Raw genomic sequence first — 27747 nt, forward strand, 5'->3', positions numbered from 1 at the left:
AATACTAGAATATTTAAAATAATATCAATAATATAAATACCACATCACATAAAAACAACATAATTAAAATTACACAACATAATTCGAAAATCAAGCAGACGCAAATAAATAAACTACACGAGAAATACGAAATTAATCTAATAATTCTAAATGGGCTACCCTTGTGCAAACAATTAAAGAGCCTCGTACTCAAAAATTGAAACATTTTGCAATGAAACAAGAAGCATGCAGAAAAGACGTAGAACGTGCATTTGGAGTTCTCCAAGCACGTTTTGCAATTGTAGCTGGATCAGTGCGTTATTGGGATAAAGAAGTACTACGTGCTATAATGACCACTTGTATAATATTGCATAACATGATAGTTGAAGATGAACATGACCTTACTACTCCAATTCAAGTTGCTAGAGATGCACCACTACCGGAGGTTGAGATGGCGACAGATGAAAATGCTCGATTTCAAGAATTTCTATCTCGCTATAGAGCCATAAGAAATAGAGATGCTCACTTCGACCTTCGGAATGAGTTAATTGAACATTTGTGGGAAGAATATACTAATTCTGTGTCTTGAATTTTATGTGGATGTTGGTTTATTTGTTGTATTTTATTTTCAAGTTATGCAATATTTAATTAATTTTATTTTAAAGTTTAGTTTTTTTTGTTGCTTATTTAATATAATAATAATAATAATAATAATAATAATAATAATAATAATAATAATAATAATAATAATAAAATTAATTTCCGTATAATATTTATTTTAATATGAAATTATTAATTAAAAAATTGGGGCAAATGTATAATTTAAAAGAAATACATAGGTATGATTGAAGAAGTATAAAAAGTAAGTGGAAAGATTCAAAAAATATTATTTTGGGTTTGAGTTTGGTGTAAATGGTTTGAGAAGAATTACTGTTGGATGTGACATATACTGTAAAATGGGTTTGGGTTTGGTGTAAATGGTTGGAGATGGTCTAACACGTAAACTCCCTCTTTAAAACATAACTAGTATACGTCCATTCGTGCGATACACGACGGGCATCGAAATCAAACGATAAATTTAAATAAATAAATAATTATAAATAATAAAAAAACTAAAATATAAAAAAATACAACATATGTTTCAAAAATATAATATAATAATTCAGATCAATTACTCAATAAAATCATGAATTTAAAAATATAAATTTTCAATTTATACAAAGTGCAATGATAATTATAATTATTAAATAAATTTAAAAATTATTCGATAATGAAAATTTGCATTATGCATAATATTATATAGAAACAATCCACCCAAATGGCCATAATGAAGAATGAAAATCAAATTTTGTCCACCATTTGAAAAAACACAAATTTTGGCCATTTTTATTGATTTGGACGCTTTTGCCCTTAATGAGGCGGACTGGGTAGGATCAGACACGCGGGTCGCGTGCCGGGTCGGGTTAGGCACTTATGGCACTATTAGTGCCATAAGTGCCAAGATGGCACTTATGGCACTAATAGTGCCATAAGTGCCATAAGTGCACACTTCCCCCTAGGGTTTAGATATTCCATTTAGGGTTTAGATTATTCATTTGGGGTTTAAATGTTCCATTTAGGGTTTAGATTATCCATTTAGGGTTTAGATGTTCCATTTAGGGTTTAAATGATGTTGTTGTTTCTGTATTTGTGCTGATGACCATTTTACTTAGTTTTATTTTGAATTTCGTTGGCACTTATGGCACTAATAGTGCCATAAGTGCCAAAATGACTATTTTACTTGGTTTTATTTTGGATTTTCGATGGCACTTATGGCACTATTAGTGCCATAAGTGCCATCTTGGCACTTATGGCACTAATAGTGCCATAAGTGCCTAACCCGACCCGGCACGCGACCCGCGTGTCTGACCCTACCCAGTCCGCCCAATTAAGGGCAAAAGCGTCCCAAAGCTATAAAAATGGCCAAAATTTGTGTTTTTTCAATGTGTGGCCATAAATTGTGTTTTATGCTTCATTTTGGCTACTTCAAAATTTTACTCTATTATATATTATTACACATCATAATAAATATTTTCATACACAAACATCAATAAAAAGTTGTAATTTTTAAATGAAGAGATAGAAAATAAAATATTTTATACTTTTCATAACTTATTCGTTTTAAATTCATTTTTGATGATTTTTATACTATATTGAATTTAAGATCCATATGATTATTTTTTCATGAATCAAATTTGATGATGTTTTAGAAAATAAATAAAATATAATAACATAAAAAGAAAAAAAGTGAAAAATTGGTGGAAAAAGAGAGAGAAAAAAAAAGAGAGGGAACACATGGAAGGGAAAAACTCCTCTTTTATTACTCCGTACTATATAGACTGTCAATTCTGAATCTAATATTAAATTTAATTAAGACATAATAATAACAAATATGTTAATATAAATAAATATAAAAATTCATACAAAATTTTAACAAATCTAAACAATATTGGAAATTCTTTTTTTAAGATTTAATTAATTAATTATCTATAAATTTATATTAATATAAATTACAACTTTTAAAATTTATTTTTAAGCTAAAGAGTTCTACAATGAACAAATATAAGTCTAATCTTTTTAGTTACAATAAATTGTTATAGCAAAAAAATAGAAATAGAAAATATTAAAAATGATGTCTAACAAAAATATAAAAAATAAAATAAAATAAATATTAGAAAAAGAGCGAAATAGGGAAAAAAGAAAAAAGAAAAAAAAATGAACGTGATATTCAAAGAAAGGAGGTAGGATAGATGAGAGAGAAAAAAAATTAATTTTGTGACTTTAAATTATAATAATTTATTTATTTTAAATTTACTTTTTATAATTTTTACACCAAATTAAAGATCTTATCATTATCTTTAATTTAACATCCATATCAAATATTTTTTTATAAATAAAAGTTCATGATTTCTAAAAAAGAATCAAAACAAAGTGAAAAGAGAATTTTTTGTAGAAAAAATTCACGCATGTATATATATATATATAGATTAACTAATAGATGTGTAATGAGTAAATTGTGGGATTGATTGTGGGAGAGAGAATATAGTTTTTTATGGGAAAGAGAAAAGATGGTGGTAAAATTTTACCGTTAAACTGCTGTTTTAAATTATATATAGATTTAATTATAAATGGGCTGGTAGGATCAAGTTGGGCATTTCAATTTATAAGGCCCAAAATTAAAACTATGAATATATTTTATTAAAAAATCTAACATATAGATATAATAGAAATAATACTTTATTCACTGATCACATTAAATGTAAGGCCCAAAATAATAAATTTATATAAATATTTATTTATAGTCTAAAATTGACTTAGATGCTTGAAAATATAAGACTGTATTTTCTAAGACATGATCTTCAAATTTATTTGTCTAACTAGGGACGCGATTAGATAGTTCATAAGTTTGACGTATAATAAAATTCTCCATGACTTCACATTTAAATACTTCAAAATAATTAAAAATCTAAAATAAATAATTTTGGATAAAAGATTTAATCTCAGGCTGTCACACAAGGGCCCAAGTAGGTTTACATTAGGCAGCTCATACTAGGGTTCAAAGAGACCCTATTAAAACGAACTCCCAAGCCAACAAAAGATCCGGTAGATATCTATCCATAAATATAACAAAGACAATCTCCACCAAAAACCCACAAGTAAAGGCTTTAGGAACTTGCAACTGTTAAAAGCAACTCAACAAGAAACAGATAGTGAAACTCCTTAAGACACTCCATTTGATCTACACAATGACAACTAAACTTAGAGTAAAGAAATACTCTAACAGTAAACATCCTAACCTGAGCATTGAACACATGATCTTTAGAGACTGTTCTCCATTGTAATAGTGTGTTCACTTAGTTGGATCAACTCCCCCCTCCCCCCCCCCTCTTAGTAACCTCTCACCAAGTTGTAAAGATGAAGTGAAGAAGTAAGGAGAATTAAACGAGTAAGCTTCAAGTGAAGTCTGAAAGTAGGCGAAATAATGGGATCGCAACCGTACAAATTGCCAAGAACGGTATTGCAACTGCATAAATTGCTGACAGACTGCAATTGTGGAAATTGCTAAATATAGGATTGTAATCGTGGAAATTGCTAAGTAACAGTATTCAAATGTGGAAATTGCTAAGTCAAGGTTAAGGGATTGCCCTGAGTGTCAGGGTCGTGGATGTAGGAGTTAGACATGGCCAAAAAAATAGGAACCGGGAACTGAACCGTGAAACCGAACCGTCCGGGACGGTTCTGGAACCGGAACCGTGTCATACGGTTCCGAACCGGAACCGAAACCGTGCTTGGCCGGTTCGGTTCTGGTTCTAATTTCTTCAAACCGCCGGTTCTCGGTTTCGAACCGGAACCGAACCGTGGAACCAGAAACCGTGCTAGAACCGGGCTGGAACCGTGAATCGATGGTTCCACGGTTAGAATCGGGAACCGTGGAACCGTCTGCAGAACCGTGAAACCGTCTGAGAACGCTTATAAGTAAGGAAGTATATAAGTATAACCACTTATTTACTTTATTATCAAATACATTTAAAATATTAATTTCTTAAATTTTATGTTAAAAAGAAGTTGATCAATTTAAGACGGAACGAAGGGAGTTTATATCAGTAGCTCCATAGTATTTATTATTTTGGGAACCGAGTTGTTTTGGTTACAAATGGAGGATCATGCGTGAGTTGTAAAAATATTTATGTCGTTAGTTGTTGATTAGTGGTATATAGGTTAATAGTTATCAGTTAATTGGTTTTAAAAAAAATAGTTATCCGTTAATTAATCCATAGTGGACTTTGATACTTTCGGGATACGTAGGCAACTCAATTATAACTTAAATGTTATAATTAAGCTCAAGTCCTATTTTCTTTATTTCTTTTTTTCCCCAATTACAAGTTGTAAACTAAGTTGCCTTAATTTTATTTTAGCATTCAAAAGTTGTACTCCCTCCATCCGCCAAGATTATGTCACAATTACTATATCGGGCGTCCGCCAAGATTATGTCACTTTCCTTTTAAGGCAATGGTCCCACCATCCTCTTTAATATTTTATCCTTACTAACACTCTTTATTTACAAAAAAACCCACCCAAAATTCAATCTCAACCACACATCTTATAAAGTGGTGGGACCCTTTCTCCACTACATCAAAATCATCACCAATTTTATTAAATCTCGTGCCCAACCAATTTGACATAATCTTGGCGGACGGAGGGAGTAATTTGTAAATTGTATTATAAGAGTTGTAAGGTGTAACTTCGAATTATAAGTTCAATTTAGAAAATAAAGTATATGAAATTTATATTTTCTTGTGTCTTTTATTTTATTAAAACAAATTTCATTAAATTTTACACAACAATACATATAAAACAATACAAATTGCATAAAAAAAAAAAAAAAACAAATGGACGGTTCTAACGGTTCGAACCGGAACCGCGGGTTCACGGTTCGGAACCGAAACCGTGAGGGTTATTTTCCGGTTCGGTTCCGGTTCCAGTTTTTGGAACCGAGAACCAGCGGTTTCGGTTCCGGTTCGAACCGGAAACCGAACCGTGGCCACCTCTAGGAGGAGTTGCTCCGAACCACGTTAAAATATTTGTGTGTTGCACTTAAGTTTTCTTTTATTGTCTTGTTGGTTCCATACTTAGACTTACTGTGGTCAAGCCAACAAGGGTTTAGTAAAAGAAAATTGATTATGGTTTTACAATTTGTATTTAAGTTCTATCTTACTTTATCTATCAAACCTTTCAGCAAGCATGCCTCATGCATCACAAATTGTGCAAGTATAAACTCTTTATTAAAACCACATCAGCTTGACTCAAGTCATAGATGTGACGATTACTCAATTTTTTTTTCATAAATATGAGTCTCATAGCACACCGAATTCTGCATGATATATTGGACAGAAAACTCATGTTTGTCTGCTAATAGCTTACTTGCGTGATGTATCAGTAAGACGACTATCAGTCAGAAGACATATCTTTAACTTGTTGACTCATTATCAGTAAGTTGATCAATACTTTAAGAAAATGAGCTGAAATAGAAATTTTATTAAAAAGGAAAAAAGATTGTATAGAGGCCAAACAAAATCAGGCGAAAACACCCGCAAGAAACCACGGGTAACAAACCAAGACTAAGAGAAAATATTTAGAGGGTCGTCCTCGTCCAACACATCTTCCCATCTTTTAGAAACCACAGCCGACATAGATCGAGCAACGTCGGAAGAAAAATGGATCACAAAATTTTGCAGAATCGCGCCTTTAGCTTGAGTATGTTGCACTTTATTGAAGAACTCCACCGACGCGAAGTGTCAAGAACTGTGCATGTGCCCTGCACGACACCAACAACACGGCTCTTACTCATATCTAAAGACATACCATTCTTGATTATACGCCAGAGCCGGCGCTTTATAGAGGAATCAAAAACCCTCCACTTCTTGGTAGCACCCTTCGGACGCCCATGGCCGCGAGTTATGGGGGGATCCTCCATCATCGCCTTTCCTAGCGTCACCATCAAAGCCAGATCTGGACTGCTACAGTGCGTCGGGGTGACATCAGGCACAGAGTCTGAATGATCAACCGCCGGAGGAGGCATCCCATCCGATGACTCATGCCGACTCGGTTCAGAAGCAGCCGACGATTGCGGGACCTGATGCAGAGTCGCCGCAGAAGAGGGAGACCTGGGTCGGGCATCAGGGACAGGCTGCCCTCTAGAACCCGTCGAATGTGGCTGCCGAGGTGAGAGGGACGCAGATGGGGAAGCTTGATGCTTAATCGGCCCCTTAGGCAAAGGTTGCGTGCCATGCCGCTCAGGAACAATATCCAAATCATCTCCCAGTGAAGGATCAACAATACTCAAATCATCTAAAACCGCGAAAGGATTTCAATGGGTGATATCATCATGAGCGTGGGTGTCCCTCTGCAACGGGAGAGAAACACGAGGTTGGGTATCCTTATCATGAGGAGCGTGAGTGCCCCCTCATTCGTGGTGTGGGCGGTGACAATCACCGCCTTATGTTGCCCAACCTGTCTCCAATTTGACTTCGGATTTCTGTTATCCAAAAACCCCTAGCTTTGCTCTGGGCCTGGCCCCGCGTTATCTTTGTCAGATTTAGATCACCATGCAATTGTTAGTAGCATGTTCAACAACATTGCAAGTATGACAAAAGTATGGGAGATCCTCATAACCAAATTTAATATAAAAAACACGGCCACCACATTGCACATCCATAAAATCAGGAATGGCACCAGAAACATCCATCTCAACCAAAACTCTAGGAAAATGACCAACAGAGGCATGCGCAGATAAACCATCAACAATAATAGGGGTACCAACTTGCCTAGGAATGCCGGAGAGCACCTCCGGGTGCCAATATTTATGAGGGAGATTGAATATACGAATTCAAACCTGGGATAGGGAGAAGGCAGCCCTGTATGGATCGAAATTAGGGACCCAAGCCTATAAGTGAAGGATACATGTTCGTAATCGCCACGTTGTTTTAGCAAAAGCAATCGCTAAATCCTCGGGCGAAGAGAATTTGAAGGTGAAGTACCCCTTCCCGAGGGGGATGATCTGCCAATTCAGGTTCGGCCGCCAAACAAGGTAGAGCTCAGCATGAAGATTAGCGGTGAATCTAGGATGATCCCATTTGTGAAGTATAATTCTCTCATGAAACGCGTGGTTGAACAATCGCACCTGCCGTTGATGGAAAGCTTCTGACACAAGGAGGCAGGGCTTGTCATTAATGATCGTCGGCTTGAAACTGTAAAATCGTGAGCTGAGACGTCTGCCGGACGGCCAGCCTTAGTCTTGACTGTATCGACGAAGAACTGTTTAACATTAGAATACTTCAGCGGAACTGGGATCTCTGGGAAAAGCATCCCGGTTTCATTGAGTCTTGGTGTCTCCAAGATTCTCAACCGGAAGCTCATGATCGGCACGGTGGCCAGCAAACATCATCTGGAAGGTCTTGATGAGAACCCTAACCGCACTAGGGTTGGCTGCAGTCGAAGCAGTCGGTTGCATGAACTTAAGCAGCGTCCGCCGAAGGGTGGCAGACGAGGTGGTGGCTGCGGCAACGGGACCAAGAACCCCAACTTGAGCGTCAAAAACCCTAGCAGCACTAGGGTTTACAGAATCTGAAGATGGCGGTTGCTGTATTGCAGCAGGAGAACCCTTCGATCCAAGGGCGACGGTCGGAGGGAGGGCGTCGACAGGGACGAGGGTAGCCCCAGCCGCCTGGTGTTGAAACGGCGGAGAGATTTCCGCGGAAACCCTAGTTTCAAGCGGCGGCGGCGCTGAAGCCCTAGAAGGAGAGAGTGGCGCTGCCAAAGCCGTTTCTGGGAAGAGGGCTGAGATGTCGTCGGCTATAAAGGGGCCGGTGACGGAGGCGGCGGCCATGCTAGACACCGACAGAGGGAGACTTGGTGTTTGAGAGTGACGACTGGAAGAATCAAAATTGCACGAAATAACGGGAAGATACGGAACAGTTGCCAACGCCGTTCCAGAGAATGCCATAGCCAGACAGCGGCGGTGAGATGTGGCCGACAAACTAGCAAGTTAGATGAAGGAGTCTAGAATCAAGAAAGAGAGAGCCATCTCCCGTCTCCACTATAAGAAAATGAGCAAACAACAAAAAGCTGCTAACTAGTGTATTTCCCCCTCACCATACACCAGTATATACTCGTCCGGGACAAACACAATTAATTATCATTATTAATACTACCTTTTAAGTGGGACCCTTTCGCTACTCACAATTACCTCAATTGTTTTTATTAAAATTTGTGACATTCTCTTTTATGACTATCTTTTGTGAGCGGAGGGAGTAAAAAATAATTATGTACTCTAATCGAATGAAATAAATCCTAATTAATAATCACAAAATTAAACTTGATGGAAAAATATAAAAGAGGTCTCAAAAAGAAAAAAAAAAGAAAAAAAGATGAAAAAATATGCAAGAAAACTAAAGAAAAAATAAATGTAGAATATAAAATGAAACTCCATTAATATGGTACACTGAATCTCAATTGCTTATCTGAACACTTTATTGTGGAGGAATTGCGACCCTACCAATGAATATATACATGTTATTTTCTTTTATGTCCCATTTTCAATTATGTTTATTTTCTTATATATCTTTTCTCTAATTTCAACTTTGTATGCTTTAATTTAATTTTTTTTTATTATCAAATAGGGTTTATTCCATCTAATTAAAAATTTTAATTTTCTGAAATAAAAGTTAAGTATAATTCATAGCATCACAATAAATTTTATTTTTATAAAAACTATTATTAAAATACTAATTATAAGAATCGGGCATAGTGGTACACATAAAATTGTGGGACACTGAATCTCATCCCATTATGTATATATATATATATAGGGGTGGGCTACCGTGAGAGCACATCTTAAAATAAGAAATAGGAGCAATTTTTAATGTATGAATTTTATGTAGAACACGCATGAATTCGCTGTATAAAGGTATGAATTGTGAAAAATAAATTTTTCCTACCTTTGAGATTCGAACTCAGGACCATAAATCCATCCAACAGGATTACGAATCAACTGTAGATTTTGATGATCTAAGGGCTAAAAATTATTCTTATTTTATATCCTAAGAAATGCTCTTATTTTAGCCCTTCCATATATATATATAGGGTTAGGTTTTATTGAGAAGCTCAAATGTGTTGAGAAGTTGAGAAGCAATCTAATAGATGAACATGTCAATTAGTTTTTATGAACACTAGTTTGATTTGAGGTTCGATCCTTGGCGGTGACGTATTTTTTAACAAATTAAATAGATTCGTATGTTCGTCAGTTATATTTGGTTCAAAGAATTTATTGATCTAGGGTCTAATTGACATGTTCATCAAAATGTACTAACATGTTCATCTATTAGATTGTTTTTCAACTTCTCAACACATGTTCATATATAGTATATGTTTAGAATCTATTACATATCAATAATTTTGATGAACATACCAATAATTTTATTGAATAAGCATTTTAGTTTGGGGTTCGAATCCTGTAGTGAGAGATTTTCAACAAATACGTCTTTGCAACAGATACGTCCGTTCATCAAAATTATTAAAATGTTCATCAAAATTTGGACACTGGATTTAGAATTGATCATATACTGTTAGATTATGTTAATTGAGTGGATGAGATTGTTTTTTCTTTCTAACAACATTTATATTTCTCCATTGAACATTTTCCTATATATATATATATATATATATAGGGGTGGGCTACCGTGAGAGCACATCTTAAAATAAGAAATAAGAGCAATTTTTAATGTATGAATTTTATGTAGAACATATATGAATTCGCTGTATAAAGGTATGAATTGTGAAAAATAAATTTTTGCTATCTATGGGATTCGAACTCAGGACCATAAATCCATCCAAGAGGATTACGAATCAACCGTAGATCTTGATGATCTAAGGGCTGAAAACGATTCTTATTTTATATCTTAAGAAATGCTCTTATTTTAGCCCTTCCCTATATATATATATATATATATATATATATATATATATATATATATATATATATATATATGAAACTATCCATTTTGCTATAGTAAAAATAAAAAATATTCAGTCACATAAAAAAATTTAAAAATTAGTCACTTTTTGTGCAAAAATACATATACACCTCTGCCATAAATTTGAATTTATGAGCTTGAAATTCTTATTCATGACTTCCCCTCAGATTTTACAAAACAAAATCTGATATCTCTTCTCTCTCTCTCACTCTCTCTCTCTCTCTCTCTATCTTCATGTGATCTATTTCTTTCCTCTATTCTCTATCTATCTCTCTTCCCTTCCTCTCTCTTCCTGCTCTACTATCTTATATCTTTCTTCACTATAAAAAATCAGCCGATTAGCGATGGAATTTTTCATCGCTAAAAATAAAAATTCCGTCGCTAAAAAAATTAACGATGATATAGTGATTGATTTTTTTTTAATATAAATTCAAGATTGCTAGTAAAAATAACGACGAAAAAATAGTCTGTTACTAGATCTAACGAAGGAACATTACAGCGCTAGGTAAGTTGTCGTCATTTGGTTGTGTATATTTAACTTCGGACAAGCGACGAAATTTTCTGTGGCTAACAGTGATGAAATTTATTCTGTCGCAGTTTAAAGGCAGACTAACGACGAAAATTTCTGTCGCTAGACACGTAGTTGTAGTTTGGTTGTGTATATTTCACTACGGAGTAGCAACAAAAATTATTATCGCTGATTTTATTCTGTTGCAATTTTAGTTCAAAATTTTTGTCGTTATTTTGTCGTTGAAAGAAATAGATTCTGTAAATATTTTTTTTCTTTTACTTATATAAAAGTATGTAACCTATTAACACAATATTAACCAACATACAACAAAATATAAACTACAAAGAGTCTAATATCACATTAATTAATAGAAATCTAACAAAAGACCATATGTTCAGTCTCCAACATAACAACAATATTTATAAAAAAAGTTAAAATCCAATTGTTCAAATTAGTTCCCTACCAATATCCAGAAACAACGGGAATCAAGAGCAAGATGGTGCATGTCTTCTATCTCTATCTAGCTTAGATAGAAGTCGCTCAAGAGCCTTCTATTAGGTTCGTAGCTGAGCCTGAATCTGCGCATGTGCCTCATCTCGCGCCCTCAGCTCAGCTCACATTCTCTCCTTGTTTTGTTGGCGCTCCTGTGTTGTGAATTCGAGTTTTAAAGCTTGAATTCACAACTAGAAAACTTTAAAACTCAAATTCACAACTGAATAACTAGTGTTGGTTATTAATTCAAGCTTTAAAACTTGAATTCATAACAAACACTATTGCTAGTTGTGAATTCAAATTTTAAAGTTTGAATTCACAACTAGAAATAGTTTTAGTCGTGAATTCGAGTTTTAAACCTTGAATTCACGACTAACATTATTTCTAGTTGTGAATTCAAGCTTTAAAACTTGAATCCACGACTAACACTATTTCTAGTTGTGAATTCAAGCTTTAACCTCGAATTCACAACCAACACTAGCTATTCAGTTGTGAATTTGGGTTCAGTGGATAATTTTTAAACTTTTTATGTGAAGGATAAAATGGCAAGTGTGGCCAATTTTTTAATTTTTTTTTATCTTAGTGGATAATTTTTAATTTTACTATTTCAAAGTGGTCATTTTTAAAGTCCACTAAAAAAAGTAAGGAATCACGAACAACTCAACCCCCACCGCCCTACCCTCCCCCTACCTTCAAATCCATTTTCCCCCAAATTTCCTTCTGTAATTACACTATTGGAGGTTATATACATTCTTCTCTTCGCTTCGTGCTCAAGCTCCTCCACCGCTGTCTTTTTCTCTCACTCTCTCACCACCACTGGAGGATTCTCCACCGAATTAGTTACATAATTCTTCACTGTTATTTTCGAAAATGGCATGATTAATTGCACCATAAAAAAAGATGGATATAAAAATTGATGATACAATTGGCTGGTGTCGACGGCGGTAGTGATGCAGGCAACGTGAGCTCAGTGTAGCAGAGGGGGGCGGGGGAATTGGATTGACAACGGTGAAGGATTAGGTGGTGGAGAGGCGACGTGAATTTTTCTTTTGTGGCGGGTAGGGATGTCAATCGGGCCAGCCCATCGAGTTTTCGGGCTAGCCCTATCGGGTTCCGAGTTAATCGCGTGCGGGCTAATCGGGTTGAAGATTTTTTCGGGTTGTAAATCTTCAACCCTAACCCTAAACATTCGGGTTTCGGGCTAGCCCATCGGGCTAATCAGGTTAAAGGCGTAAAAATAAAATTATCATTTGTATTTTATTATTCTCAATGATCTAATGTATAATGTATAAAATATGCATAGATATTAAAGATATAAATTATATAGCAAAGCATGAAATGCAAAAATATAAGATATTCAAGATTACATAACATATAAAATAAGTTCATAATAATAAAATGTTCAACTTGTTAAAAAATTAAAAATAAAATATTCAACAATAATTTAAAATTAAAGAAACAAAGCATCTCAAAAATAAATATAAAGTCTAAACATTTGACTAACAATCTTCTTCAATATTGATAATATTTGGTGCTTCAACTTGATTCCCCTATTTACACTAAATTATATAGCAACTAGCAAGCATGAAATGCAAAAATATAAAATATTGAAGAAGGAAAAAAATCAAGATTACATAATATATAAAATAAGTTGGTAACAATAAAATGTTCAACTTTGTTAAAGAAAAAACAATAAAATATTCAACAATAGTTTGAACTCATAAAATCAAAGCATCTCAAAAATACAGAAAAACGAAATTATGAGACTTTATAATATTTTATCATTTTTTAATTTTTATATCTAAATAATTTATGTTATGTATTCAGGTTTTCGGGCTAGCCCATCGGGTTCGCCGGGCCAACCCTATCGGGTGTCCGATTATTCGGTTACGGGTTAATCGGGTTGAAAATTTTTAACCCTAACCCTCTCGAATTAACGGGTTAATCGGACCAGTCCACGGGTTTCGGGCTGGATTGACATCCCTAGTGGCGGGGCAGGGGGAGGTGGAGGGGGAGGTGGAGGTGGAGGTAGAGGTGGAGGCGGAGAGGGTGGGGATTTGGGGCGGTTGAGGATTTTTTGAAACTTTTTGACTTTTTTTTTGAAATTTCAGTTTTTATAATTTAATAATTAATTATTTAAATTCTTTATAATTTTAAAAATGAAATAATAATAAATGATATTTTGGTATGAATGTTTATTATTAATATAGTATTATTTTTGTGGCTACAATTAACTTTTAATTAGTTAAGTAAAATAATTAATATTTTAATATTTGTCTTTTTTTTTTCTTTCAGATATCCTAATTATATTTTCTTTTAATTTTATTTTTCCTTTTATAATAATGTCATTAAGGATAAAGTAGTATATTTACATTAAAAAATGATTAGAATTAATATATTTTTATTTTTTGTGATTAATATTAACTTTTTGTTAAACAAAAATGGTTATTTAGAGATATTAACCATATAATATAAACCAACTATAATATAAACCAAGCTAATTAAATGGATTCTATATACTATAGATTCGAGGATTACAATTATTTTGTCGCACAAAGAGAAAGCTGAGAAGGGGGGCTGGTGGAGGCAGCCACCAGTCACTAGTATCTAAAAGCAAGGCATCCCCGTGACTGTACAGCTTTAATCATTAATCATAAATTCAAAAACAAGAAAAAATCATTCTAATTAATCACAACAAGACAAGCAATCACGGACTCAAGATCACTTTGCTGTTTGTTTCCTTGTCATTCTTCTCATTATGAATTGAGAAGTATAGCAAAGCACACTTTCACTGCCACCTTCACTCCCTTTGCCACTCCATGGAACCACCGCCGCCGCCGCCACTTTCCCATACAACCTACACCCTCACGGCCTCCACAATCTCCTACGCCAAACCCGCACCCACCTTCCTCTTCAAGCCCTGCAGCTCCACGCCACCCACAAACATCCTCAACAACGTCTCCCTCACCGCCCACCCCTCCGAAATCCTCGCCATCGTCGGCCCCAGCGGCGCCGGCAAATCCACCCTCCTAGACATCCTCGCCGCCCGAACGGCGGCCACGACCGGCGCCCTCCTCCTCAACTCCGCCCCCCTCAACCCCTCCGCCTACCGCAAGCTCTCCGCCTACGTCCCCCAGCACGACGCATGCCTCCCCCTCCTCACCGTCGCCGAGACCTTCGCCTTCTCCGCCGCCCTCCTCAACCCCAAAAGCGCCAACATCCCCGCCATCGTCTCCGCCCTCCTCGACGACCTCCGCCTCACGCACCTCGCGCAGGTCCGCCTCGCCCACGGCCTCTCCGGCGGCGAGCGCCGCCGCGTCTCGATCGGTCTCAGCCTACTCCACGACCCCGCCGTCCTCCTCCTCGACGAGCCCACCTCCGGCCTCGACAGCCGATCCGCCCTGAGCATAATGCAAACCCTGAGATCGGTGACCGAGACGCGCCGCCGCACCGTGGTCCTCTCGATCCACCAGCCAAGCTTCAAAATCCTCTCCACCATCGACAGAATCCTCCTCCTCGCACAAGGCAGCGTCGTCCACCACGGCACCCTCTCCTCCCTAGAAGACTTCCTCCTCTCCAACGGCTTCACAGTCCCCCCGCAGCTCAATCCCCTCGAATACGCCATGGAAATACTAAACCAGCTCCAATCTCCACCTCCACCTCCACCTCCTCCGCCGCCGCCGATTGAAAGCGGAATCGGCGATACGATGAGATCTAGATACAGAAGCTCTCGAATCCACGAGATCACACTCCTATACTTGCGATTCTGGAAAATAATTTACAGAACGAAGCAATTACTGGTAACCAACACGCTGCAAGCATTAGGAGTGGGAATCATTCTGGGCACAATCTACATAAACATTGGATTAGACAAATCAGGGATGGAGAAGAGATTCGGGCTGTTCGCCTTCACCCTGACATTCCTCCTCTCCTCGACGACGGAGACGCTCCCGATCTTCATCAACGAGCGCCCCATCCTCCTTCGAGAAGCTTCGAGCGGCGTGTACCGCCTCTCCTCTCACCTGATCGCCAACACCCTGGTGTTCCTCCCGTACCTCCTGGCCATCGCCGTCGTCTACTCCGTGTCCGTCTACTTCCTAGTAGGGCTGTGCATGACGTGGCAGGCGTTCACGTACTTCGTGGTCGTGATATGGTCGATCGTGCTCATGGCCAACTCCTTCGTGCTGTTTCTGAGCTCCGTGGCGCCAAATTTCATCGCCGGGACGTCGCTTCTGACGCTGCTGCTGGCCGGATTCTTCCTCTTCTCCGGCTACTTCATCTCGAGGGACAGGCTGCCCAAGTTCTGGCTCTTCATGCATTACATCTCCATGTACAAGTACGCCTTGGATGCGCTGCTTATCAACGAGTACTCGTGCCTGCTTTCCACGTGCCTCGTCTGGTACGACAAGGGGAGCAACGCCTGCATGATCAACGGCCGTGATTTCTTGGAGAGGAGAGGCCTGCATGAGCGCCAGCGCTGGACTAATGTTTATGTTATGATCGGATTCTTCCTGCTTTATCGCCTTCTCTGCTTCATGGTTCTCATCAGAAGGGTTTCCAGATCCAAGAAATGAATCTTCTTTTTTCTTTTCTTTTTTGCTGTTACATTTTTGTTGTTACGTGTTTGTCCAGAATAACAATAATTTGTTTTTTTTTTTTTTCTTTTTTTTTTACTGTATATGGGAAACATAATTTAACTGCACAGTCTGCACTAGCTAGCTAGTCGCATGCATGCATCGCTTGGTTAGTTGCAGAATTTATTTTAAATTTGCGCTACTAATTATCACAATTATTTCATGATCACGAAAAAAATTGTGTAGTTTTATATTTGGATAAGGTTTTACGCCAACTTTGGACGTAAGTTTGAGGGGTTTATCTAAGTCGCTATCGTTGAATTCATTAATGTTGAACGTGATAAGTCCAACTCACGAGGTATTTATAGATATACAAATGGAATATTATTAAACACAACAAATGTGTATCTTTCAATCGGGATATTATCAGATAGAATCCCATGTCCACAATTTAGGGGGTGTATTCGTTGTGGATTTCCACAGACTTTAAAAAGTTCATGGAATTTAAATTCCATGGAATTCACATAAATTCCAGACAACTTTCAAAGAATTCGTGGTTGGATTTCACCCCGATTTTCATTGATTTTCGAAGACTTTACGGGATAATTTTGGAATTAAATTCCATGAAACCAGCGCCCGCGGAGAACCAGCGCCCACTAGAAGAGACCCAGCGCCCGCGCAGACCCAACACCCGCTGGAAACCCAGCGATCGCTGAGTTCCAACGAGCGCTGGAAACCATATATGCTTGATTCGAAATTCCGGAGACAAAGATCTGCATTGCTCAAATTCTTTAATATGGTCGCATCCCCCAATGCAAAGATTTTTTATTAATTTAGGTGCTCGATTGAGATGAGAATAATTAGTCTGTACATTAAAATAGTTATTTGAATCTCTGCATGCAAGTCAAGTTTGTGGACTCTCCACGTGTTCTTCATCTTTGCATGCTAGGTACAAGTTTGTGGAGCTTGTTGTAGTTTTCCATAATCTTTGATCATTCATTAAACTTTTCTGATCAAGTCCCAGCGCCCGCTCAAATCCAGCGCTCGCTGGCTTCTCAACGATTGCTGAGTTCCAGCGCTCGCTGGCTTCTTGGCCGCGGGCGCTGAAACTCAGCGCTCGCTTAAAACTTCATGGATTTCAATTCTCGTGATTCTTGGTCGGATTTCGTCGTGTGTATTTTTTGGATGAAATCCATGAAAATCATTCCGGATTTTAAGTCAATGGAATAACGAATACACCTAGATTTGTATGAATTTTAAAAAGTCTGAAACGAATACATCCAAATTTATATGGACTTTTAAAAGTCTTGAACGAATACACCCAGATTTCTGCAGACTTTTAAAAGTCTTGAACGAATACACCCAGACTTTTAAAATCCACAGAAATCCATCAAATTTCAGAACCAATACACCCCCTAGTGTGTATCATTTTTAATTAATTTATCTATTTTATAATTATTTGTTATAAAAATAAAAAATATTATTATATTATAAAGGATTAATGGCCGGAAAATACACGAAGTTTCACCAAATTTGCATTTTGCACATAACCTTCAAAAATAGCCTCACAATACATGAACTATTGATTTAATTGCAAATTGCACACGGCGAAGTTCCGATTAAAATTCATTTTTTTTGACCGGCGATGACGTGGACAATATTTAATATTACATGGCATGACACATGGTTTTTTTTTTATACACTGGCACGACACATTGGCAAAACGACATCGTTTTGAATAGAAATTAAGTTGTCTTCTCTTTTGATAATTTGAAAAATTTCCTTAAAAAAGAAATTGAAGAACTCCTCCACCAACACTAAAAGAAAACCTTCCCAATTCTCGAATCTGGTCTTCCCTGGCACAAACCAACTGCCGCTTGTATCTCAAGCGGTGGCGCCGCCTCCCCATTTTCCCAAACCCTAGATCCCCAATTCCAGTCACCACTACTTCGATTCTCCCTCCCCTCTCCTCTGTCTCTCTCTATTTCTTGTTCATGGCCAGAGAGCAAGAAAGCCAAAGAGCTGGAATGATTAGCGTTGAACGTGATAAGTCCAACCCACCAGGTATTTATAGATATACAAAAAAAAAGATATACAAATGGAATATTATTAAACACAACAAATGTGTATCTTTCAATCGGGATATTATCAGATAGAATCTCATGTCCATAATTTAGTGTGTATCATTTTTAATTAATTTATCTATTTTATAATTATTTATTATAAAAATAAAAAATATTACTATATTATAAACTCTAATTAATATTTATTACTAAAAAATGAAATTTAAATAAATATATACTTTAACTTTAAATTAATTAACCCAAATAATCAATCATTAATTCAAATAAATAATCTCTTTGTCCCGCGAAGCTTGAGCATTATTCTTTTTCGAATTGTCCCACGAAGCTTGAGCACTTTCTTTATATGACAAAAGTTTTTCCCTTCATTCACCTTTTCAATTTTTCACCTATCACATTTAACACACAAAATACTAACTCCTTAAAACTCGTGCCGAAAAAAAATGTCTCAAACTTCGCAGGACGGAGGGAGTAAATAAAAATAATTATAAACCTTAATTGGATGAGTGAACCCTTGTTAATTATCTTTTAATTATATTAAAACATAACAAATTAAAATTGAAGTAAATATAATTAAAAACTATACAAATTAAGAGTGGTACACGGTGATACACATTAAATTGTGGGACAAAGGATCCCATGTGGGATACTAGAAGTTGGATTTGTGTGTAGATATATAAAAAGTATATATATAGAGAAATGATTCACTGAATGGCTAAATATGGTGATAAATGAGAATGAATTTGGGATTTGAGATATTCAAATTATATTCCTCATATTTATTCGAATTAATTATGTGAAATGACAATAACGAATAGCTAATATAAATGTACGACTAAGCTGCTTGTAATGTATGAGTAGTCATTCAAACCTGAGTTCGAATATTGGTGGGAACAAAAATTTTACCACATTAACAAAATACGGCTACTCTTACATTACAACCAGCTTATTTGTAGATTTATATTGAGTTATTTATTATTCTTATTTCTTATTGACAATATATATATATATATATATGGAGTGGGCTAAAATAAGAACAATTTTAAGTGTATAAAATAGGATAAATCATGTCCATTAGATTTTGGTTGATCTTGTGGCTTGAAATTTGCCTAATCAGAACATAATTCGTAACAAAAGAACTTTAGATTCATGCATAGAATATAATTCGTAACAAAAGTACTTTCAATTCGTAATAAGAAAAACGTACGAATTGCAAGGAAACAGTTACGAATTTTGGATCTCCATATAATTTGATTTGGGCCATTAATTTATTATGATCTAATGGACAAGATTTGTTCATATTTTATACACTTAAAAGTGTTTTCATGGTAGCCCACCCCCTATAAAATAAAAACATCTTCTAGAATATAAAATAAGAACTGTTTTTAGCCCTTAGATCATCAAGATTTACGGTCGATTCATAAATAACAAAAAATTTATTTTTCGCAATTCATACATTTACACAACGAATTCATACGTGTTCTACATAAAATTAATATATTTTAGCTAGTTCGTATTTTATATATTAAGAAGTGTTTATACTGTAGCCATATGTGTGTATATATATATATATATATATATATATATATATATATATATATATATATGGGGGGGGGGGGAATCCGGTGATAAAGGGGGGGAAAGTTTCATTTATTTCGAGTGTAATAATTTTATACGTCAAATATAGTGTTATCACATTCTCATAAATATGAGGCCCGATGATTTTCTGTTCTCTTGACTTGTATTCTTTTTTCTCCTTTTTTCCCATCAATAAAATTGTATTTTAATAACATTCTCATAATAAATGATTTTTTTTAATAATAAATGTAATTTTTATAATAACTATTTTTTATTAAAATTTGAATATAGGTGTTGCATTCATCCATCAAAATAATATATATATTTCAAATTTTTATAATCAAAGATTGAGAGTAATTCACAATAATTTATTATTCTCATTTAAACCCTGTCATGTATATGTATACTGTGGGCGATTTGGTTCGTGCTCTGCGTCGTCATTAATTAAATATCCTTAAAATCTAATCTGACGATATCACTACTCAACTCAGAATTGTGTATATCAGTATACCAACTCATGTTGTATGCTTGAGAACCCAAATATATATCACAAATTTTCTACATGGGTAGATATCAATTACTGTATATCACATTCCTCCACATGATCCGAACTGAACAACAAAGGCTCTCATCCACCAAAACTTCCACATGCGCATATCACGGATCTCTGTCTCTCTCTGGAACGGATGTCGTGGTTGTATGAATGAAAATGATTGTAGGAACATTGGGGCATGAGAGAGAAAGAGAGAAACAGTGGCTGAATGACTCAGAAATGTTGTTGTCTTTTTGTACAGAATCAGTGCTAATTGGTTCACGGGTTAATTTCGACTCCCACATGTGATGAGGTGGAATATGGCGTTGGCTTTGCTCCTTCAATTCCCGCTATATTTAATTCACAAATTTGCTCTGCCATTCCTAGTAATTTCGTAGCTGCGGCCTGCAGCAACTTAGTAGTATAAAATAAAATAAGAGTTGCTTTCGAGGCGAGTATATTTTCATGTACTCCCTCCGTCTCTCCGTCTTAATAATCTTGTCTCACTTTCCTTTTTGGTTTGTCTCAATAATTTTGTCTCACTTCTTTTTAAAAAAAATTTAAGACTTGATTAGTTAATTAAACATCATCCTAATTAACCCACTAAAACAAATCCACCCCTCATCCTACTCTCTCACCCTCTCTATTTCTCACACACACCATCACAGACGGGAAGAGAAGAATTAAGCCGCCGCCGTGGCTCCTCTGCTCCTCTTTCTGACGACGCCAGCGCCTCTCACCTGATACCACTTCCCCCACCTGTCACTCCTCTTGCGCCATAGCCGCCGCCCTCCCGCTTCCGCCCGTCGGCTGCCTCCCCTCCTCTCCTCTATTTTTTTTTTCAGAAATCAGGGCTCGCCGGAAATTAGGGCTTTTTTTTCTTCATCCCTCTCCTTTATTTCTCTCAACAATTAAAAGATTCTATTTTTTGATTTTTTGTTGTTGTTATTTAAGGATCTCTGTGTTTCTTGGTGTGTTTTATCTTTGGTGGGCTCGAACGAAGGGAAGAAGTAGATTGAAGATTTGAGGCTCGGCGGCGGCGGCGGCCTTCTGGTCGTGCGGTCGCCGAATTTCGGGCATGGGAGATTTGGGGTGTTAGGGCTCCAATTTAAGGCTACTCTTTTGCCGTTTAGAATTGGTGCAAGAGAGTGAGGGGTTTTCAGATTCGGCTAGAGAGATAGGGGTGATAGTGGCATCTAGCTGCTGTCGACTAGAGATTCAGAAAGAATCGGTGGCGCTCTCCGCCGTCGAAGGGAGAAAAGAGGGAGACGGGAGGCGATGTCTGGTTCGGTGGGATCATGCATCCGAGGTCGAGTCAGAGAGTGAGGGAGACAGAGGGTGAATGGTGAATGGTGGACGGATGGAGAGAGGCGGCGATGCGGCTGGTGGCCGTCCGACACCGGGGAAGGAGACGACACAAGTGTGGCTCCGCTTATTATTGCCGTCGCGGGGGTGATAAGGAAGAAACAAGGATAATTAAGCTATACTTAATTTCTTCTTAAAATATGGGGCCTTCTAGTTTACAACACTAATTTCACACTCCTTCTAGTTTATAAAATAGTGATCAGTTTGGAATTATATTTGGAATCAAAATCTTTTTAAAGCTTTGATTATTATTATTGTTGTTCATTTTTATTTAAATAAATATTATTTTTTTCTTTTATTTATATTTATATTTATTTTATTTTATTATTTTTTAAAATATAAATACTCCATTTATAATATATATATATATATATATATATATATTTATATATCGAATCGAATATTGTAATTCTCGAATCGTATTTGATAACTAAACGAATCAAAATAATAAAATATTTTTATTCGTATTCGAATCATAAAATTTCGTATCGAATATAAAAAATTCAAATCAAATATCGAATGAAATCAAAATTATTTGATTCATTTTCATCCCTACACACCAGGGATTACTACTCTAGCCTTTATCAATTTTTTGATTTATCTCATTACCTTTCTTTTTTCTTTTTCTTTTTTATCATAAAATACATGAATTTAAGATTGATTTTGAATCGTCTCACGATTGACAATTTTGCCCAAATTCAATCTAAATAATCCACTAATTAGGGGATTTAAGCAAAGCCGTAGACCAATAATATGATGGAATTGGACAATTTCACCCAAATTCAATCTAAATAGTCTCACTATTTGCAATTTCTCATTGAACCATTAGATCGGATTTGGGCGAAATCATTTGTCGTATATGATTCAGAATCAATCTTAAACCATGTATTTTCTGACAAAAAAAATGATATAAACCAAAATATTGACAAACTTTGAGTAATTTCTGACAATAACCCCCCTTTTAGCTATTAGGGATTTATAAATTAAACTACCCACTTTTTGAAATGTGTCTACCAAATATACCAAAATTTTCTATGATCTACATCTCATACCCATTTCTTTATTTTATTTTATTTTTTAGGAAAAAGCCAATAACTTATATTACGAAATATCAGCGGAAACAAGGTCCCCAAGTCATTTGGGGAAATCATGAGTCCAATAAACGGACTCAGTGCGCAACCAAATTAGCTTCTCGATACACATGTTTAACATTAGAAAGGAAACTATGTCGAGCCGTGTGAAGGATATCAACAATATCTTGTGGGCAGGCCTGTACCTGAGGACATGCTCAACCAGGGATGGCAATCGGGTACGACGGACATGGATAGTAGATATTCATACCCATACCCACGAACTAAATGGATAGTGGATTTTAACCACGAAATTATCCGTGGATATCAAATGGTACCCAAATCACCATCCGCGGATACCCGCTACCCGTCGGGTATCCGTTAACCCGCTACCCGTCGGATATTCGCCATCCGCTATTCGTTGGATACCTTAATACAAACAATAAAAAATAAAAAAATAACCACCAGAAATCACATAGTTCAAATCCACATATTTCATTCATGTTCAAATTCTACAAATGACAAAGTTTAAATCCAAAAGTTAATATCCAAATTCATCAACTAAAATATGGAGTAAAATTTAATAAAGTTATATTATTGCTTAATACTAGTAGAAATAGAGACCTCTTCATTGAACTCTTCTTCTTCGTCTTTAAGACATGTTCAAAAACTTTCATTCTTTCCTTGACATATGTTGGCCCATATCTGATATGTATATCCAAAGCCCATATTTTAAGAACATTTCGTGGGTATTTTATGAGTATTTCACAGGTAATTCGCGGATATTTTTCGCGGGTAAACGGGTTTCGCGGGTATGGATAGTAAGTATCTGTAATACCCGGGCTTTTGATGACGTGTTTAATTGCTTGAGTTTGAGTAATTAGGGTTTAGATCCCTTGTTTGATTTACTTTGTAAATAGATGAGGAGTTATATGAAGTTTTCTTGTTATTTTTTTTTAAGATGTTGAGATGTTCTTTTGATGATGTGAGGATGATGTGTGATTTTATATCCGTAATTGAGTTTGAGTATTTGAATAATTCGAGATAATTATTTGAATGAGAACGGTGAACTCGGAAGTGAGATCTGAGTCCGTTAAGACGTTTTTGAAAATTTTGACTTTTTGATGATGAATAGTAAAATACTGCTATTTCGTCTTTTTGTCGACTTTCAAAATCTTACGTGCACGTCGTCGAGAAATATTCTTAGTTTTTCGATACAAGTCCAATAATGAAAGTTTTTATTTTTGGACGACGAGTGAATAGTAAATCGGGATTTCTCGATAAACGAACCGAGCTCGTTTATCAGAATTTTGAGAACGAGCTTGCGTTTTCTATATTTATATAGAATTACGAGTGCAATGAAAGTTAGTAGAGGTTGAGAGGGCGAGTAACAAAGAGTATGGGTTGTTAGTTGTTAAAACGAGACGAGACGAGATATTTAACGACTAACGGGTTAATATCCTAAATATCTAACCTACCCTACCCCTAACCACCCCCAAACCTCCCAAAACCCCTTTCCCCTCACTAACTCACGCTATATCAGCCCACACCACACACACAACTCACATATTCACACACACAACACCTAAAACACACACTACACACGCCATTTTCCATTTAAGCTTGGACGGAGCTTTTGACCTCCGATTTGAGCACCGAGACGAGCGCCGATCATCTTTTCGATCACGTATCTAAGTAGGTAAGATCTTTACCTACGTTTTGATGGTTTTATTTTCGATTTTTGTCGACGTCGAAAAACGTCGATTCTCGACTTTATTTTGAAACGACGTCGGATCGTCGTGAAATTTTAGTATGTTGTTCTTGGGTAAATGTTGAGCATGTTTAATGAAGGGAGTAAGAACGGAACGAACCGTAGCTATGAAACCCATGAGGGCAGCCCCGTTTTTCACATATTAGCTTGTCTTTCGATTTTTGTTTGATCGTTTTGACTTGATATTTGTGCTTAGGGGTATGCTAGAATCGATATATATTAAATTCGTATTTTTCCAAGCACGAAAATTGTATAAATTTTTAGAGTATGATTATTTAAATTCGTGAAGTTTGAGACGTTGCATAATGAATATTATTGCGTATATGTGTTCTACGATATCACATGAGCATGCTAATTGATTTACAATTTATGGATGATAATTGTTGAACGAAATTAAAACTGGAATTCTGTCAAAATTTTACAGCAGTTTCAAGCTTATGTTTCGATGAGTTTTCATTGCTTGATGGCTCTGAAATTTTAGTATGTTTATCTATGATATGTGTATTTCGTTTCTGCAAAATTTCATGTCTTTTGGATGATGTTTGCTATTTTAAAGATATTTTGAAAAATCCTTGACAGAATCTGTCAACTATTGGTAGACTTCACAAAAACGTTTATATCTATTAATCCATGAATGATTTTGCATCACCGTTTTTTTTTAAACGAAACTAGACTTCAATACTTTTCTAAAAACATAAGATTTCGATTTTTATGACCTCTGAAACAGAGCAGTTTATTATTTCAAAAATGCCCTGTTCTGCTGTCATATTTGTCCAACAGTAAAAGTGTATGAGTTTCATTGTTTATTTGGCAGATCATATGAACGTTTTCTCTTGTGAAATTTTAACCAAATCTTCAAGGATACCTTTAGTTTTGGATGATTAAATTTGATGGAATTTTATTAAGGTTTGCCTTGGTTTCTAATGGCCTAAACAAAATTGGCAGAAACTGTCAATCTTTGACAGCCTGCACTAAAAGAGCAATATCTCCAAAAATCTTTAACCTTTTTGGTTAACTACCATTTTTAGAGTGAACTACACTTCATGAAGTTTTTGAGATCAATTGGTATGAGAGTTTATGATGATTGAGTTGGTTGTTATGAATTTTTAAAGATGACACAAAAACAACAAAACTTTCTAGAAAACAACTTGATTATATTTGTTTTGATGGATGATACGATATGACTAAATGGTGTGAGTTGTGAGAGTTATGATTAACGCGCATAAATGTTGGTATCTGACACTCGAACAATTGGTGTCGAGTATAAATGATAGTTTACTGATAAAGAGTTTTGATGATTTTGAATTGTTTGGTTTGCGTTGAAAAGATGTCAAGATGTTAAGTTTTGAGTCGAGAGACGAGTTCACGTAGTGAGATTCACGCGTTGAAATCTCGTGGCTGACATTATATATGAATAGGTCATGCCGAAATTTTTAGTGAAATTAGAATTTGAGCATAGTCAATTCTTGTTGACCCGTGACTCAAATACATGCCTAATGGAAAGTTTAACTTTCTAATCGGTTAATTAGACGAGATGAGAGCGAATAGATCTGCTAAGAAAGTGGACTTTTCGATGTGTTAAATATTTCTTTTAATTGAAGCGCTGTTAATTATAACATAAGGATGTTATAATTAATGAGTAATGACGAGAGATAATAATTGTTATATTGATTAACAATCAAGAGAGATGAACATTAGAGATACTAATGTTTCATAAAAGAGATTAGATTATTAATCGAGGTTTCTTTTATAACTTCTCACCAATTCTTCATAACGATGAAGGTCCTTTTGGGAAGTAATGACTTGAGGGAGAGAGTGACGTTACTCATTGATACAGAGACACAACGAGGTGGGCATTACTTTTACTATACGTATATAGAGATCCCCTGCGTGTCGTAGGCCTCTTATACGAATGAATGCATGAGATGATTTAACTGTTAATTTTAGTTTTATATATATCTATCAAATGAGTTTAATGTTACATTTGAGCAAGTTATTTCGTTACAAAATATTTGAGTTAAAGTTATTTCAAGTATTGTCTTGCCATAAAATGTTTAAATTTTAGTATGATATCTATCTGCTTTGGCTTTGCCAATGATGCAATCGAATTCGGGTCCTGAGCAGTTGATAGCTATCCTGCCAGGGCTAGTGTACACCAGTGACCGTGAGTCATCTAGCGGGTTGGCCGGTCAAGTGACCGTGAGAGGTGGCCACCTCTCCGGCACACAGTTTCAGATATGATAGATTACAAAAGAACTTAGTCTGATCAGACGAACTTTAAGAATCACAAATGAACTTAGTAAGCTTGGGCCTTTTTAGCGAAAAACTCCCTTGCTGTACTGATTATGATGGCATGACAATTTATAGTTTTGAAGCATGTATTTTTATACCTAGGCATACGTGCCCACTGAGTGCTTTTGTACTCAGCCCTGCATATGTTTTCTAAATGTGCAGGTTGAGCTGATGTGATGATGGTGCTGCAATGAGCGGAGTCTCCAGGGTTGTTAATAAATAGTTAACCTGTCTAGAATATGTCTTCATACATATGTCTAGCTACTTTCCGCTGCAAGATGTTGTTGATGTTATAGTATGTTATGTCATACTTTGAGTCTTAAGAGAATGGTTGCATATGATGTATAACTTGATTAATGATATTAATTAACTTTTATGCAGTCTTTCATAGACTGTTTTCAATTGAGTATTAATGAATAAAAATGACGAGTTTAATTAAGATGAGTAAGTTTTACGGCTATAAATGACGCCCCTTTTCTTCCCCTTCTTCTTTAACCCCATCCCTAGTCGTGGATCACTCGGCCTAACTATCCCTAGTTAGGGCGGGCTGTGACAGAGTGGTATCAGAGCGAAGGAAAGCTCTGAATTAGAAGTCTTGAGTTTAGTCTAGAATGAGTCACTAGACTAATAGTTATTAACAACCGTGAGCTCAGCGCACCATCACACCAGGCTCAACGAGGTATGTAAAATTTCAAAGTTTGTTTGACGTTAAATTTTGAAGAGCATGTTGTTGAGGTTATATGATGAGTTATGATGTTATACTTTGAAGATGCATAGTTTGAGTTTGAGGATTACAACATGATTAATAATGAGTTATTATGTTGTAAGAGCATATGTTGACGTTATATGATGAATCATGAGAGCGTTTATATCATATGATGTTATATGATTGAGGATGCATAATTATGAGTTATGATGTGATGTATTTGAG

General features: G+C 35.9%; 1 protein-coding gene and 1 long non-coding RNA gene across 3 annotated transcripts in view; both read left to right on the top strand.

Moving 5' to 3' along the window:
• Window positions 1–27255, top strand: part of LOC131006994 (uncharacterized) — a 67918-nt gene extending 40663 nt beyond the window's left edge. Inside the window, exons 1-2 of one of the 2 annotated variants that reach the window (XR_009095851.1) lie at window positions 24184–24452; window positions 26979–27255. This is a non-coding gene — a long non-coding RNA (uncharacterized LOC131006994). Of the gene's footprint in view, window positions 1–24183; window positions 24453–26978 lie in introns of those variants that run through there. The other variant, XR_009095850.1, reaches the window with a different exon arrangement.
• On the top strand, window positions 14097–16209 carry LOC131006993 (ABC transporter G family member 8-like). The gene has a single exon (XM_057934143.1). The coding sequence runs from the start codon at window positions 14373–14375 to the stop codon at window positions 16125–16127; it is 1755 nt and encodes a 584-aa protein (XP_057790126.1). The 5' UTR covers window positions 14097–14372; the 3' UTR covers window positions 16128–16209.
• Window positions 27256–27747: the final 492 nt, after the last annotated feature.

This window comes from Salvia miltiorrhiza, chromosome 1, assembly GCF_028751815.1.
Source record: "Salvia miltiorrhiza cultivar Shanhuang (shh) chromosome 1, IMPLAD_Smil_shh, whole genome shotgun sequence".
Classification (NCBI taxonomy): Eukaryota; Viridiplantae; Streptophyta; class Magnoliopsida; order Lamiales; family Lamiaceae; genus Salvia; species Salvia miltiorrhiza.

Excerpts from the sequence above, each read along its gene's own strand:
- LOC131006993 (XM_057934143.1), top strand. The coding sequence starts at position 14,373 with ATGGAACCACCGCCGCCGCCGCCACTTTCCCATACAACCTACACCCTC.